The sequence below is a fragment of the Aspergillus udagawae genome (genome assembly GCF_001078395.1).
Source record: "Aspergillus udagawae IFM 46973 DNA, scaffold_1, whole genome shotgun sequence".
NCBI lineage: Eukaryota > Fungi > Ascomycota > Eurotiomycetes > Eurotiales > Aspergillaceae > Aspergillus > Aspergillus udagawae.
In genome coordinates this window covers 1,657,489-1,673,888 of record NW_025091264.1, presented here as the reverse complement: position 1 = coordinate 1,673,888, position 16,400 = coordinate 1,657,489, and the positions used below count along the sequence as shown (strand labels likewise).

Genomic DNA, 16,400 nt, shown 5'->3' with positions numbered 1-16,400 from the left:
ATAACTCTAGGGAAACATCAGTCCGAGATGGATATCGAGTGCTTGTAGTTTTGACCTTGAACATATTTCCGTTGCACATACTCGTACTCTATAAAAGCACAACAAACCGAGGGCGGAGTCCCTTATCAGCGACCATACCGAAAGCAGAGAACTAACCACAAAAGGAAATTCTTGGATCCTTGCTTACATCCACTTAGCCTACTCCGTACATATGTGTCAACTGTCATCGGAATAAGACTCCACGTCGCTGTTCAGAGTACATTTGATTCCTGAGTACTCCGTACCACAGACAGAATGGGCTCAGATTCTCACTGAGGCCACACACGACGGTATTCACCCGCTTTACCTTGACGTCGTGGATGCGCATCGCCATCGCTCCCTGCAATGGTTCCTCACCGGCGCTCCTCTTCCTCTGACCCTTCACGCCACGACAACCACCCGTCCGCGAGTTCCTCCGTTGATACATGGGATCTGCAGCGAGGAAATGGCACGAAGGGCGGTGGAATGCGTGAGTTGTATGGGGATGGGGATCCGAACGCCGACGTGCCGCGACCGGAGACACCCACAAGCGAGACCGGGGATATAACCACGAACGGGAACGAAGCGCAAATCTTGAAGCGTCAGAGGACGAAATCTATACCTCAGGAGATGAACGGTAGTGGCGAGACGACGAGAAATACTACTCCAGCGAATGGGGCTGTGGATAACCAGGAAGCTCACAATGGTTACGCCGAGCTGAAAGCCGGACAGTTTCCCCCACAGCAGGCTCTGGGGCTTGTTTTTGAACATACAAATGATGGCTCGGGTGATGACGCCTACCGGACATCGTTGGTTGATGTGCTTCAAGGGGCTGAGGCCGGCGCCGCGCTGAATGGTTGGTCGGGGAAGATGTCGCCCTCGAAGGGTCAGGATGTGGATCGAGAGCGAGAGAAGGTCCTGAAGCTATCCCCGGCGAAGATCCAGGAGCTCACGTCGTCGCCGCAGTCGATACCGTATCGTCCTGTGGCTTCGGAGACAGAGCAAGGTCGACGGGTGTTGTCGGATGGCATACATACAACAGGCGCAGATTTGGACGCGGGCGAGTCGAGAGCTCACGCTGGCCATATTGCTAGAGATTTCCAGCCAGAGGATGCATTGGGGCTGGGAACCCCCGTTGCATCGAGACATTCCATGTCCAACGGTCGTACTCGGCCACACGCCTCGAGGACAGTCTCGACTCCCACCTCATCGCAACGACCGACGCTACCGGTGACCAACGAACGGCTAGCGCAGACGTGGGCGTCCCGGTCCAAACCGGACCGCCCGGGGATTGGTCTGGGGATCGGTCGCTTGGAGCAGGAATCCAAGCATCAACTCAGCCCTTCGCCGCTCATCACCGAGCCTGCCTTGCCGTCTCCCATGCCGCCGTCCATCCCGCTTCCTCCGCTGTCGGTGCCAACGTACCTGCAACTGGAGCTTTCGTCTGGGCGACCGTCGCCTTTGTACATTCATCGTTCCGTCACGAATGATTTCCCGTACGAGTCGTCGCGCGTCAAACTCGAGCGCTTGTCGAATTTTCTGAGATTGCCACCGGCCCTGGAGCGGGTGCTCTGGTTTGGAATTCTGGCATGTCTGGACGCGTGGCTGTATTCCTTCACGATCCTCCCTCTGCGATTTTGCAAGGCTGTGTATATTCTGTTGGAATCCTGGTTGGTCAACCTGGGCATGGAGTTTCGTTTTGTCTGGGACTTTGTCATCAAGGGAATTGGAAGAGTCTGGCGGAGGCAGAAGAGATTAGCCCACGTTTCAGAGTCTGAACCTAGACTGCGAGGTGCGTCTGCAGAGCGAGAACCAAGGACCAAGTCCGGGGAATCGCGGCGACGGCACCGTGCCGATACACACAAGCACCAGCATCGCCGGCAAAAGTCCATACCTTCTGCTCTTCTGCCTGACGACAAAGCCGACATTCTCAAGGGACTGCTCATGATTGCTACATGCTGTGTGCTCATGTACTTTGACGCCAGTCGAATGTACCACTGGATTCGAGGCCAGGCAGCTATTAAACTGTACGTGATCTACAATGTGCTGGAGGTCAGTGATCGGCTATTGGCCGCCATCGGACAAGACGTGCTTGAGTGTCTCTTCTCGCGTGAGGCTCTAGAGCGTCGCCCAGACGGACGCAGCAAGGTGTTTCGGCCCTTTGGCCTCTTTTTGCTGGCCTTGGCTTATACTGTGCTTCACGCGACGGCATTGTTCTACCAAGTCATGACGCTGAATGTGGCAGTCAACTCGTACTCGAACGCGTTGATCACGCTTTTGCTTTCGAACCAGTTTGTGGAGATCAAGTCGACGGTCTTCAAGAAGTTTGAAAAGGAGAACTTGTTCCAGCTCACTTGTGCCGATGTGGTGGAGAGATTCCAGCTCTGGCTGATGCTCACGATCATCGCCTCCCGTAACATCGTGGAAACGGGTGCATTCAACTTTGTTGGCACGTTGAGCTCCAGCCTGAGTAGCTGGTCGACCAGCACCATCAGCACCCCTCTGACGACTCCTCCCAGGTCGTCATCCTCTATTCTCCCACAGTCTTTCACCTTCTTTCCGTCGTCACTTATCTCCTCTTTCAGCCAAGTCAATTCGTTCCTGCCAACACTGGCGCAGGTGTTGGGCCCGTTCTTGGTTGTCCTCGGGTCAGAGATGCTCGTGGACTGGCTCAAGCATGCATACATCAACAAGTTCAACAATACCCGGCCGGCCATCTACGGCCGCTTTTTGGATGTCCTGGCCAAGGACTACTATACCAATGCGTTTGGCGACCAGAACCTCACAAAGCGTCTAGGGCTTCCGGTGATCCCGTTGTCGTGCCTCTTTTTCCGGGTCTCAATCCAGACGTACCAGATGTTCCTCGCCGCCCTGCTTCCGCACCAACCTTCGTCGACGGCGGTCGAGTCGACCTCGCTCGCCTCGATCCACAGCCACTACGTGCCGTCGCCGATCCCGTCCGCGCCGCCGCTGACTTTGCGCACTATCCTCCCTGCCTCGGCCGCTCATGCCAGCGCTTTCTTCCGACAGGTGTTGGCCAACGCGATGCCTTCGCCGGCGCAATCGGTGTATATTTTCACCATTGTGCTGATTCTCACGGCGTTTATCCTCCTGTTGATCCTAAAGTTGCTTCTGGGCATGCTTTTGCTAGCGTACTCGCGCTCGCGGTACAAGGCGATGAAGGCCCGGGAGGCGGAACAGTCAGCGCACAAGACAGAAAACGGAAGCGCCACGGGCACTGGGTCTCGGGGACGCGAGTTTGCGATCGAGGGGAGCCGTCGCGTGGGCGGATGGGGGTCGGTCGAGGTGAACGACGACAAGCGGCGGTGGATCTACGCGGATGACCCGGAGGGACTGCGCCGGCTGAAGGCGCGGGAGGAGAGAGATAAGGAGAAGGCTGCGAAAGAGGGCGAGGCGTCGATGGACCATGTGCAGCGCTACGAGATGGTGGCCAAGCGAATATGGTAGTGATAGATGTGAGAAAATATTCATTATTTCATTATCATGATCATCACGGTCATTATCAAAAGTCAACGCATATTTACATGACTGTACAACAACACCACGACCTGGCCGGCAACGGCTTCCTCGCCACCAAAACATACAGATTCACCAACGGCAACGCAGACGTACAATGCCGCCCAAACTCCTCGACCAGCTGCTCCGCGCGCTCGATAGCTTTCTCCTCGTCGACCACCTCACCCGACTTGACCATCGCATGCGGCATCAGCGCCCGAAGCACCTGCATCAGCCATGTGCGCGCCGGCCCCCGCAGATGCGGCCTGTCCGCCGTGCTGTTGGCGTACAGCCGGGCGTCCACGAAGCCCGTCTGTGCAGCCAGCTGATGGAGGTACTGCGGCGCGTTGGCACAGAGGCCGAGTTTCTCGACGGCGTCGACGACAATCTGCCGCATTTCCATGTCGATGGGGGTAGGGTCGTCCGTGCAGAAGGCGGTGGTGTCGCAGTCGTCCCATTGGAGGTAGCCGCCGGGTTCTGTCCGCAGTCTGCCTTAGCTATGGACATACATGGGATGGCAAAGAGAAGGGGAAGACAAGACTCACTCAGAAGATCGTACAGGTTCCGCACCGCCCGTGGATAGTCCACCTCCTTCATGGCGCCGACGAGCAGCCGCACGTGCACGAGGTCATACCGTCCCCAATGCTCCTTTGGAAACGGCTGCAGGATGTCGTGCACGGTTAGCTGGATATTATGACGTGGGGCTTTCAGCGAGCTGAAGGGGAACTGTGCGGGCGAGATGTCGAAGCCGTGGAAGGAGAGGTTACGGCGGGGGTGACGGTTGTGGAGGGTTTGTGCAGCCTCGACGAGCCAAATCCTTTTGTAATCGTCAGCTGACATGCCTTGGCCATCAAGAATGTGATGGCAGATGACAGCGTACCCTGTTCCTGTGCCTGCATCTGCTATGCACCGGATGTTTGCCGTAGGAATGGAGGGATGGATGGGAGTGCCGCCGATGACGTCCACGAGGAAGGCATGTTGGGCGTTGAGGCTTCATAAATCAGCGTCAGCAGTCATATCCAATTAGTTTTGACGGATGAGGTTCTACCGTTTTGATTCTTCTGGATCACGACCTAGGAGGTAGGCTGCGTCGGATGGGGTGGCCATGTTGGTACATATCAGAAAGATATTGACAGGAGACACAGATGGATATGATATGATATGATATAAGAATAAGAGTATGGAATTCTATCCACTGCAAGTCATACCATCATTCAGAGTTCTTTTACTCCGTAGAAGACAAAGTAGTGCATTAACACGCTATGAACCCTAAATAGACCGGAGATATCCATAAAGCAGAGACAACATTCACAACACAAGTAAGACCACAACCACGCTCCCCCCGTGCACCATGACATACTTTCATATCATATCATATGCTCTCAGCCAGGCCATGCCATGCCATTGCCACTCCACTTCTGACAGCCCAGGAGCGGCCCCATTCCTTGACAAACAAAGTCATCAGGACTCAGGATGTTCCCGGATGCAGGCAGCTGGAGAAGGAAACTGCCCCAGCCGGCCCACGAGTCTGGGCTGCGGGTTGCCGGGATCAGCCCAGGGATTAATATCATCATTATTATTATTCTATTCCGTAGTCTATTGGTTTCTAGTGGAGTCTGGAGTCTGGACGGAGGGAAAAAGTACTAAGACCAAGACCAGACCAGACCAAGATGAGACAGTGGCAAGGTGTCGTTCATTTGGAATCATTGCTTCCTGCCGTAAGCACTAACTCCTTCCTGCAGTTAGTAGAAAGGTTGCTAGTCATCTTCTCCATTGATAGTTGTGTCTCTGTGGTTCACCCCTGTCAGACCGTTTGCCTAACTGCAATGCAAATAAATGCAAGAGGTTCCAGAAGCCAGACTGCTGGGTGGATAAATTATTGTTGAAGGATCCACATGCCTGCACTGATTGCTTTGACAGTCCAATTGATTTGGAATTAATAACTAGAAGGTTCTGATATACGGCAGAGGCAGAGATGGGAGGAGACATTCCGAGTCAAATCACGTATTCAATCCTACTGATAAATCAAGAATTAGATAGGGGATGGGCTGGGCTGCTCACTTCGAAACCTTCACCCTCGTCTATCAATGGAAAGTAAGTGTAAAGGAAAACCCCTCATCCTCGACACTTTTCTACTTAATGTCGAATATCCCGTAGTCCGTTGTAGGAAAATACTAATTCATATTCTGCAGGATTGATTCTTCAAAGCTAAATAATAGTCCATACACGCGGACACCCACCATTGGCTGTTCGCTCTGCCCAGAAGCAGACCCCAACGGCTTGGGAACGCGGCGGATGTCCGTCATGATCCACTGGGAATCCTGGATTTGGGTACACTCATGCAAGCGTGCGTAGGTGGAGTTTATCCCATCTCTCAAGGCTGCTTGCTGAGTCTGGCATGCTGCCTCGGGATTTGGTTTGCATTCGGTATCTTGACTATCCGTATCTATTAAACTGAACGTGCAAGTGCGAACTGTCTTGCACCAGGCCAACAGCACAGGCCGCACGTTTCTGACTGATGAGCAGAGTCCGTGCATGCGCTAAGCGAGCTGGTGTTCATTTGCGTTTGCGTTTACTTTCTGTGAAGGATGATCGGAGGGTTGCCTGGTTTAGGAAAAATAGACGAGGGCCACTCAGGCTATTCATTGTCTACATGCTGCTGCAAACTAATGGGTGCTATTGATGACAGAAGGCTACAGGCCCTGGCGCTGCGGCAAGCGGGAAAACACATACTGGAAAATCTCCCGACTCTTGTACAGATTCTCCACCCGCAACCGCTCATTGTACAGATGCGCGTTGTCGCTCGCCTGCCCACAGGGGAGATTGGCCGCCGGCGCTGAGAATTCCTTTTCCATGAACCGGATCGTGGGGATCGAGCCGCCTTCGCGGATGAAGATCGGCTGGACGGTTGAACGGGTAGCGACCGGCTCCCGGGCAGTGGCTGCAGACTTATCGTCTGACAAGGAGTCCCCGCTGGCGTCTGGCGAGACAATCACGTCTGATTTACTCGTCAGCGTGGACGAGGTGGGTACCGTCGTGCTGAGGGCGGAGCGCTGGCGGGCCTTGCTCTTGCCCGCCGACGAGGTCGTCGTCGACGTGATAATGCGGTCGATGTGCGAGGCCAGGCTGTCCGAGGAGTCGGTGCGCGCGAGGCCCGGCGTATCCTTGGCCTTGGAAACCCGCTGCAGCGGCGGGTACTGATGTTTCTGGCTGGTCTGGTCCCGGCTCCAGGCCGCGGTGATCGCTTCCGAGAGGGTCGCGAAGATCTCGTTGTCGGGATCGCCTAGCCAGGGATCCGACTTGCCTGTGATTTCGACCGTGAGGTCGTTCTGCGACTCCAGCTTGTCGAATTGCTCCTGCGCGTACATCGTGAGGTTGGCGGCTACCGCGTCTGCCTCTTGATTCGGGACCACTCGGATCGAGAGGCTGGCTTTGGCTTTGCGCGAGATGGTGGTTGTCGAGGCCTTGCTGCTTCCGGGCACCTCGACCGAATGGATGGTGAGAGATGGCTCCCGCCACCGGTGCATCAACGAGTTGATGAGCGCGTCGCGGTCCGTGATTTGAGGGTGTTGCGGCAGCAGGATCCTTGCGACGTCTGCGAATCGCTGCTTTTCGGCCTCCGTCAAGGGAAGGACGAGGTCGTGGAAGCCTGGGATGTTGACCCGCCCTTTAGGCCCCACCAGGCTGGCCAGCAGCATCGACAGATCTTTCAACGGCTCGTCCAGCAATGCGCTGCCGTCAATACCGCTGTGCAGATCCGGGTGGTCGCTGGTGACGATCAGATTGGCATGCACCACCCCTCGCAGGCCGTACGTCAAACAGGGGTTGTAGTCGTCGAGCCAGTAACTGTTGGCCAGTAGAATCCAATCAACCGGTCCAATTTCCGGCTTGTGTTGTCGGACGGTCTCGTGAAATCCTTGGGACCCGGACTCCTCCTCGCCCTCAATAAGGAAGACGACGTCACAAGGAAGCGCCTTTTGCCGTGCAAGGTCCGCAGCCGCATACAATGCCGCCAGGATAGGCCCTTTATTGTCCGAAACGCCACGGCCGTACAAAAAGCCATCGATGGATGCCAGCTGATACGGATCCGTGTTCCACCTGGTTCGGTTGGCATCCGCACCCACGACATCGTAGTGCCCGTAGAACAGAATAGTCTTGTCGACTTTATCCGGGGAGTTGGCGCTGAACCGTGCGTACACAATCGGATTTGTGTCTTGTCCAGTAGGCAGGAGTTTCGTCTTCGCCCCCAAGTAGATGCAGTGTCGTCGGAGGAATGCCGCTCCCTGATTGCACTCTCCGGCAAATTTCGGGCTGGCCGAGACTGTTTTGAAGGCAACAAACCTAGCTAGGCAGTTGACCATTTCGTCTGCATCTCATATAAGCGTCGTGCTTAGTCAAATATTCTGGAGCTTACCGTTATTGATCGGTGCCTGCTCATCCTGCTTGCTAGACACCTCCGTCAAGTCCCAGATGCCCACCGTATTGTCATTGCCTCCACTGGCGTAGATGAGTCGGTCGTTGAATCGACCAGCTGCAGACGCCAGCATTGTTCCTCCGTGAGCAATCCAGCTGCCCACTTCTTCAAATCGCGAATTAAATTTCTAGCAGCGAGGTCAGCCATGGCTCCAACATCAGGAAAGACAAGAGCATACCTTGATGACTCCATTCGAATCACCACAAACCACCAATCCCTGAACAATATCGACTGCCCAAAGGTCACCGGTATGTCCGGTGATGCGTTTCACCAGCTGCCGAGAGTCCAAATTCCAAATATTCAGCGCACCCTCAGAAAGACCACAGTAGAGAAACGATCCGTCAACGGCCAGCGCAAGAACCGGATCTCTGTTCTCGAGCGCTGCTATTTCGGACGGCGCCTCGTCCTGGTCCAAACGCCACAGCTTGACCACGCCGTCGCCGGCGCCTGTCACAAGCACCTCCTCCGTAGGAGATGATTCAAGCAAGCCTCGGACAAGAAGCATGGTGTAGATGTAACCATGATGCGAGAAGAGCTTGTGATGGTCGCGCTTGAAGGTCAGGACTTGACCTCCTTGGATGATTTCCCGTACGCCATCTGCGCCCGCGTCCGGCCGAGGTGCGCGCGTCCCATCGGGCCCCCGGGAATCAAAGAACCGATGCGTGCGCTTCGACAGATGAGCTGCTGACTGGTTGGTCGAGACTGCATCTGTTTTGGAGAGATCGCACCACTGGAATAGTCAGTACTGAGACTTCTGATGATCAATATAAGTATACCTGGATGCTAGTATTTTGACCTCCGCAGTAGATCGTCTTTAGACTAGACGAGTATGCCACTGAGAAGATATCACCCACGTCGTGGTGAGAATGAATCGAATATAGTCGATCAAAAGTCCTCGTGGACCAGACCTAGCGAAGTCAACAAGCTGAACTTCGAGCAGACGCGCAAGTAATTACATTGATGACTGAATCTCCTCCACTGGAGAAGAGAAGGTCGCCATCCTCGGACAGATAAAGGCCCAGGACACTCTCTTGATGAGCGTGGACAGAGAGCACGAGTTCATATGTCTCGAGTGACCATGCCTATGCCAGATTCAGTATATGCCTTACCAAGATTCAGTAGCTCGAAAACTTACCACAATGTCTCCTCCTTGTAACCCAGCAAAAACACACTCATCATCTATAACCAGAGCCAGCACCGACCGACTAGCCTGTACTCGATGTCCGATACCACAGTCTGGTCGGGTGTTCAGATGATCAGGGCCATCGTTGGAGAGGTGCTGAGTCAAAGGCCGATAGTCCGGCCCGGGAGTGGTGCGATCATCAATTCCCACTGAGGGTTCGGGTTTCCCCTGCACTGCGCTGTTCATCGCTAAGACACGATGAACCAGAGAGTCTTAGCCAGTGTTTCTTTCTATGGATTGGATGCTGTGGCTTTGGTTGGTGAGGAAGCGATGGTCTGCTTCGTCCACGTGATGCTCTCTTGCAGTGGTGTAGATGAGTCACCTCAAGAACTACACCATAGATACATATAAACGAGTTAACTGAATGATGACAAAATACAATAGAAGGGGGAAAAGGGGTAACAACGATATCGCTCCTTGAATTGAGCGCGCAGTCAACGAAAAGTCCTTGGATTTCTTTTGCTCTTTCCAGCGGTGATGTCGTGATTGAAGGTGTGGCGGTGCAGATAGGAAGCAATGAAAGCATCAAAACGCAGCGAAACAGCCAGCAATTTCCCCTGAGCTATGGAAGTACTTGTTTCTGACATACCTCGAAGGCGCTCTCGGTTCTTCTGACAACATGACTGTCTGCATTAGATGATCAGTATCGGAAATACTACTTCAATTGATTATCCAGCCTGCTGCTAGTGCTGCAGATGGTACCATTAATGCTCAATACGAGGCAGTACTGACCTAGGTTCCCATAGAAGACAGGTTATCAGAGCATTCGTCTTGCATTGAGACATATTCCATCTAGTCCTAATCTGCAGACCTCAGAACATATAAATCAAACTATCAGTAACACAGCGAAGATGAAGTAGGCAGATGCAGCATTTATACCCATCAGAATCCTGACATCAAGGGAACACAAAGATATCGCAAGACAAGGGGGGAATGATGAATTGACGAGACAGGGGAATGAACGAAAGAGTCACAGTCACATTGACTTATCTACCCCTAGCTGAGATATGAACAAGAAACAGCAAGTACATGATTTCTGCGCCGGAGATACGGTGTAGCTCTATGTCATGATTCCTTCTGCTCAAGGCTTCTTGCATGCGGCGCGACGATCGGTTGACCATTTTCTCCTTTGTCTGGGGTCAGCTATGGCGTCCCTCCTTCCACGTGCCTTAGAAGAGCATCTATCAGGATCCAGAGATGGAAGACCTCGTTTTCTTGCCATGTCAACTTCGTGCTTTTTCAATCAAAATGGAAAGTGTTGGATATGGAGGCTTGGGCTAAAATTACGCGTATTGTAAGCCAATACTAGGCAAGGTTACGTAATGCGTGGCAGTACACCAGCCACAGTGGCGGTGACATGTCTCACCAATCAGAATCCACAGCATCACCGCTACTCCCACTCAATCCCTGAGGTATTGGCATGTGCCTCATTAGTTATCATCAAGGAGCTTCTCAAAGAACAATAAATCATGGGATAGTGGATCAGTTTTATCAGAACAACAGAAGCACCTACTGATAGCTCATAAAACAGCAATGTATTTTATCTCGGAGGATATGCCGTTGTGCCCAACCAACTCTACTGGCCCGAGTACAGTAGTGCAGCCAACGATCATGGAGGATGATGCAGCCGAGCATCCTGATCGTGTTGTGCCAGCAAATCGCCGTCTCCACGAAGCTTTTAAATTGGCGTGGCTTAATGGCTAGTCCTGCTGCCTTTGCAACCCAAACAGAACCCAGCAAGCACTAATCTCCTTCATACAGGCTCACTTTTCCAAGGCCTCAACGGTGATTTGACTCGAACGCCTTGAAAATCCAGGCTGTACTGCTCCGCCAGCTGTATATCACACCCAACCAGGCCGACACTCTCGCGGGATTACATCCTGTTCGCTGCTTTGCTCTTAATTTAGGCGCCGAATCTTGCTACAAGTTACAACTGTCAACCATCCCAGCCTCCTCATTTCTTTTCTTCATTCATACTTCCAACACTTGAGTTGTTCGTGGTCTTGGCCGCCCTGACTCAGTACAGTCATCGTATATTTGTTGGTCAGGATCTTTCCGTACACAAGGTACTTCCTTAGCTGCTTTTAAGATTTCGATCTCAGCTGAGAATTTCTACTTTGGAACAGGCACCAATTTTCTTTGTTCCTTTTTCGCCTCCCAGGTCTCTGTCTGTGCTCGTTGATTATCTGGGATATTCTCGAGGAATCTTATCTTGTTCTTCGAGTTTTCCCTGGCGGAGAATAGGAATAAGGGGAAAAGCCCCGGTTCTCCACCCACGCCGGCACATCCAGGCTCCATATCTATCTATACCTATCTAGGGTGCTCTTCACCGCTTGATCTCGGAGCCACCACCGACTGCGATCAAAATTATATGAATCACTCGTCTATGCTGATGGACCTTGACGATTGACAGCCGTGGACTCTATCCTGGACGACCTCAAAAGTCACTCGTGGCCATTGATACTGTCCGATCTAGCACCCGTTCCCCGCCAGTATGCCTCCGTTAGGCGAGACGATTGCCGTGATTGACAAGTCCGGCAAGGTAGTGAGCACGGTAGGTACTTGGCACTTTTTCTCGTCGTCTCCAACAGGTATAATTCGATCTGACCACTGCGCAATAGAGTAAACACCTCTTCGGGGTCTTTACGCAGGCCAAAAATGCATATCGCGAACGCAAGGCTCAGATTCAATCGGAGCGCAACGCCAAGATTGCCGAAAGGGAAGCTCTGAGGGCCTTGCAAAACTATCACATCGATGATGCGCCGTCAGTTGCCCCTTCTCGCAGGAGCAGAAGCACACATTCGCGACACCCTCGACATCGTCGCGCTCCTTCGCACTATGAACAGGACCTGCATTCGGTAGCCTCACACACAGAGTCCTACTACGCCCGTCCATCGGACATGACCCGACGTCATACGCATCATGATATCACTAGGGAACTTGAGCCGCGCCCCACGACGAGTCGTTCGAAATCAGATGCTCATATCGACATGGACTTGGCATACGGCGAGTTTCATCCATCGGCTCTGGCTAGGGCACCATCCTCACAGCAGCAGCAACTCCAAAGGATCGAAGACCCTGAACTGAACGGTTTGGTCAACCGCGCCCAATGGCTTCTCGAGGAAGCCCACTGTGTGCACCACAGTGCAACTACCACGATTGCTCACCTTCAGAAGAATCCGGACGCCATGGCCGCAGTCGCGCTAACCTTAGCTGAAATCAGCAACCTGGCCAGAAAAATGGCACCTGCTGCACTGTCCACCCTGAAGTCGGCCGCCCCCACCGTTTTTGCCTTGCTAGCGAGTCCGCAATTCTTGATCGCCGCAGGTGTCGGCCTCGGTGTCACGATCGTCATGTTCGGCGGGTACAAGATCATCAAAAAGATCCAGTCTGCGGGCAACGAAGTTATCCGGGGGCCGGAGGAAGACGAGAGAGGGTCCGTCATTGTGGAAGACATGATTGAATTCGATACCGATTGTCTTAGCGGAGTCGAGATGTGGCGGCGTGGTGTCGCTGACGCGGAAGCAGATAGCCTCGGCACGTCTGTCGAGGGTGAATTCATCACCCCCACTGCGGCCGCTATGTCTGGTATCGACATCACCACGGCACGTATGATGCGCGATCCTCGATTCAAGTTCCACGACGATGAGTCCGTTGCTTCATCCCGCCGTTCCCGTCGCTCGCGGGCCCCAAGGAGCAGCTCTCGGAACCACCAATCTGAGTTTGACGCCAGGGCAGGGCCGTACGAGGGCTCGAAAGCACCATCGGTGGTTCCCTCGCGGACGCACACCAAGATCTTCTCCAAGGCGCCCACCAAAGCTCCCTCACAGGCCCCGTCAAGGGCCCCGTCAAGGACCCCGTCCAAAGCGGAATCGCGTCATTCCGACAAGGACAGAAAGCCCAAAGAGAAGAAGAAGCGGTCCAGCCGCCTGCGGCTGATGTTTACAGCCTGATCACTTCATCTCGCATATGGCACCAAGCCATTGTATATGTTGTACAGCATGATACGACCGACCACAGACGTGGATGTTCATAGCGAGGCGGTTCATCATTGGCCACTTCTTTTCATCTTTCCTTCTTTTTTGCCCCTTTTCTTCGTTCTCTTCGAATGATTTCAATCTTTCATTTGCACCCAGGACGATCCTGGTGAAGAATTGATGTATATAGTCTCTCTGCATATTTTCAGGCGTTTGGATGGGTGTCTCATCACTCCTTTGAATGGTTATTCAGCACGCGGTTTCCTCCGGTCAAACCGCTTCACTTCGATGTTTGCACATACACAAAGGCATTCGAGATTAGTCCATGGGTTAGACTAGATCTGCCATCATCTGCATCGCACTCATCATCATGTTGTCATCTACGAAGCGCGTGAATACAGATCAAACGAAAGACATGAATAATATGACTTGGATTTCCACTTTTCTGTATCATTATCCATCAGCAAATCAATCAGACGCGGCAAGTATACTACAAGGACGGTTATCATATCCGCCCTACAGCGGATGCAAGCACTTCGAGCCAAATCCTTCATCGGACCTTGAAAGCCCAATCAAATGCCGAGTCGTAGAACGGGAAAGAGTCCGAGACGTTGAGCGGAAAAGAGTCCGAGTCCGTATGTGGAAGATGAGCGGAGAGTTTTCCTCTCCTGCATATCGACAAAAGCTGACAAAGGATGATTGGTTCTCCATGGTGTTGGTTAAGGTAGAATTCACAGAAGCAAGCTGTTCAATGTCAGCTCACTGTCGTAGATTGAGGACAGCATTCCATCATGATGACTTCTCGGGCGCCATCGGCACTGCAGGAAGCATCCTTTGCCGTGATCTAGATATCAGCATTACAATCCGCGAAACAGCCCCCAACATTCTAGATATACTGAGACTCGGATTACTCCAAACAGGTCGCGGAAGTCAGACCAGACGCAAAAACCAGTTAGTAAATGCAAGCCTGGCTTGTGCTGGGAGTCTGGGACGATCCCGCGGAAGCGCACGGAGAAGCCTGGGGAGAGGCGTTGTTCGGCAGATGCAGGCATGTCGCAGAGCCGGGTCACAGCCAAAGACCGGGTTCACCCAGCGCTGGTGCCGTGTGGGCGCATGGGATGTGCGCAAAGAGCCACATATCGTCGCGAGCACGGAGTCATGGTCATGATTATTTGCTGGTTCGCATGCGGCCGTGTAAGCAGGTTGCATGTGTCAGGATGATATTTGATAATGGCGATGTCTGAAAACGGCAATTTTATACGGGTGGAAATGGCCCGAGCCCCGCATAGTTTCGGCATGGTCGACGTTTTTGAGTCTCCTTAAACGGAGTAACAGCTGAGAAACGTGGATCGGAGGTAATAATAACGTTTATCAGAAAATGATCAGTTACGTTTTGCGCTCGCTGGGCTGTGGGGAAGTCGAGGGCCATTCGAGACTGAAATCCTTGCCGCTTCCCCCGTCGAGAGTAGATATATTCCTTTGTTCACCCACGCGGCTGCTTCGTCGTTTCCCACTATTTGGAACGTCGGTGGCGAAGTGAATTGTTGGCTTCCGCTGTACTATCTCATCACCATGATTGTACCAAGGGCAAAGACACCTCTCGAGGTGGTTATTGTTGGGTAGGTCTCATGCTGCACCGCATCTATACTCCAGCTGACTGTTTCAGTGCCGGTATGCTACGTGAACGTGGATGACCTACCGTAGGCTAACTGGTATAGGCATTGGGGGTATGGCTGCTGCGCTGGCGTTGGGCCAACGAGGACATCATGTCATTGTACTTGAATCAGCCCCAAAGGTATGTATTAAGGGCTTGAGAACTTGGACAGAAGAAGTCGGACTGACTTTGATAGCTCATGGAAGTCGGAGCCGGTATCCAAGGCTCCCCGAACATGTTGACGCTGTTTGACAGTGCGTGGAATGATGAATTCCGTGGCCTTTCGAAATCAGCTAATGTCCACAGGATGGGGAGTCTCTCCCTCAATACACGCCAAGGACGTCGCCTTGGAATACATCCACGTCCGACGATGGCAGGACGGCAGTCTTCTAGGAACAATGCCAGTAAACAAGACATATGGCCAACAAGTAGTTGTCCACCGTGCAGACCTTCACAATGCGCTGATCGAAAAGGCCGTGGCGCTGGAGAATGTCCAAGTACGGGTCAACTCGACCGTCACTCGCGTCCAGTTCGACCCTCCGGCCGTGACCCTCGCCGACGGCACCGTGGTGCAAGGCGACGTAGTTCTCGCAGCCGACGGGATTAAATCCGGTATTCGGGACCAGCTGCTGGGCAAAGGTGCCACCAAGGCCATTCCCACCGGAGACGCAGCGTACAGAATCATGCTTCCCCGAAGCGCCATGGAGAATGATCCCGAGTTGAAGCAGCTCATCGACGAGCCCCAGGCAACGCGGTGGATCGGACCCTACCGCCACATCATCGCCTATCCGGTCCGCAAACATCAGCTATACAACATCGTCCTGCTTCACCCGGACCGCACCGATGTCGAAGAGTCGTGGACGACCAGGGGCTCGAAGCAGATGATGGTCGATGACTATCGCGGCTGGGACAGACGAGTAACGAAGCTCATCGGCCTGGTCAAGGATAACGAAGTCCTCGAGTGGAAGCTGTGCCAGCACCCGCCTCTAAAGACGTGGATCAAGGGCCGCGTGGCCTTGCTCGGCGATGCCTGCCATCCAATGCTGTAAGCTAATCGCAACCATCCCGATTATATCCAATTGCTAACCCATGCAGTCCATACGTCGGCCAAGGTGCCGCCCAGGCAGTAGAAGACGCCGCTGCTCTTGGCGTCCTCCTATCCACCATCTCCTCGCGGAGCGAAATTCCCCTTGCCCTAGCGGCATACGAAAAGTCGCGCAAACACCGCGCAGAGACAGTGCAGCAGTCCGGGACCGTCAACCGCGCGACACTGCATCTTCCCGACGGACCGGAACAGCAGGCCCGCGACGACCAGTTCCGCGCTTCGATGAACGGGGCATCGAATCCCGACAAATGGGCCGATCGGGAGACGCAGAAATTCCTCTGGGGCTGGGATGCAGAGAAGGTGGCCTTGGAGACCTGGGAAGGTGAATTCTTCTCTTAAGCTGGTTATGTGAGCGAGACGGCTAACGATGATTGTTTTGGCAGAACTTCGCGGGAACCGCTTGACAGCCACACAACATCGTTTGTGATATGCTAGCAAGTTTAAGCCTTTGTCATTTTTCCTAAGGGCCCTTT

General features: G+C 53.4%; 5 protein-coding genes across 5 annotated transcripts; 3 read left to right on the top strand and 2 right to left on the bottom strand.

Annotated features, from left to right (window-relative positions):
• Positions 1-384: 384 nt before the first annotated feature.
• Positions 385-3,486, top strand: Aud_000554 (TAPT1 family protein; the record flags this gene model as incomplete). The annotated part of the gene is made up of 1 exon (XM_043286063.1): positions 385-3,486. One exon carries the CDS (start codon positions 385-387, stop codon positions 3,484-3,486), a length of 3,102 nt encoding a protein of 1,033 aa, XP_043141998.1.
• A 73-nt stretch (positions 3,487-3,559) lies between these two features.
• Aud_000553 (putative LaeA-like methyltransferase) lies at positions 3,560-4,641 on the bottom strand (the record flags this gene model as incomplete). Its single annotated transcript, XM_043286062.1, has 4 exons — positions 3,560-4,011; positions 4,080-4,351; positions 4,415-4,525; positions 4,583-4,641. The coding sequence occupies 4 exons, from the start codon at positions 4,639-4,641 to the stop codon at positions 3,560-3,562; spliced, it is 894 nt and encodes a 297-aa protein (XP_043141997.1).
• A 1,586-nt stretch (positions 4,642-6,227) lies between these two features.
• On the bottom strand, positions 6,228-9,377 carry Aud_000552 (glutamine amidotransferase subunit DUG2; the record flags this gene model as incomplete). Its single annotated transcript, XM_043286061.1, has 6 exons — positions 6,228-7,900; positions 7,949-8,135; positions 8,187-8,738; positions 8,785-8,916; positions 8,965-9,090; positions 9,144-9,377. 6 exons carry the CDS (start codon positions 9,375-9,377, stop codon positions 6,228-6,230), a joined length of 2,904 nt encoding a protein of 967 aa, XP_043141996.1.
• A 2,308-nt stretch (positions 9,378-11,685) lies between these two features.
• Positions 11,686-13,144, top strand: Aud_000551 (uncharacterized protein; the record flags this gene model as incomplete). The annotated part of the gene is made up of 2 exons (XM_043286060.1): positions 11,686-11,745; positions 11,813-13,144. 2 exons carry the CDS (start codon positions 11,686-11,688, stop codon positions 13,142-13,144), a joined length of 1,392 nt encoding a protein of 463 aa, XP_043141995.1.
• Positions 13,145-14,740: 1,596 nt separating this feature from the next.
• On the top strand, positions 14,741-16,266 carry Aud_000550 (putative salicylate hydroxylase; the record flags this gene model as incomplete). Its single annotated transcript, XM_043286059.1, has 6 exons — positions 14,741-14,787; positions 14,835-14,839; positions 14,887-14,963; positions 15,019-15,076; positions 15,129-15,867; positions 15,918-16,266. 6 exons carry the CDS (start codon positions 14,741-14,743, stop codon positions 16,264-16,266), a joined length of 1,275 nt encoding a protein of 424 aa, XP_043141994.1.
• Between the last annotated feature and the right edge of the window lie 134 nt (positions 16,267-16,400).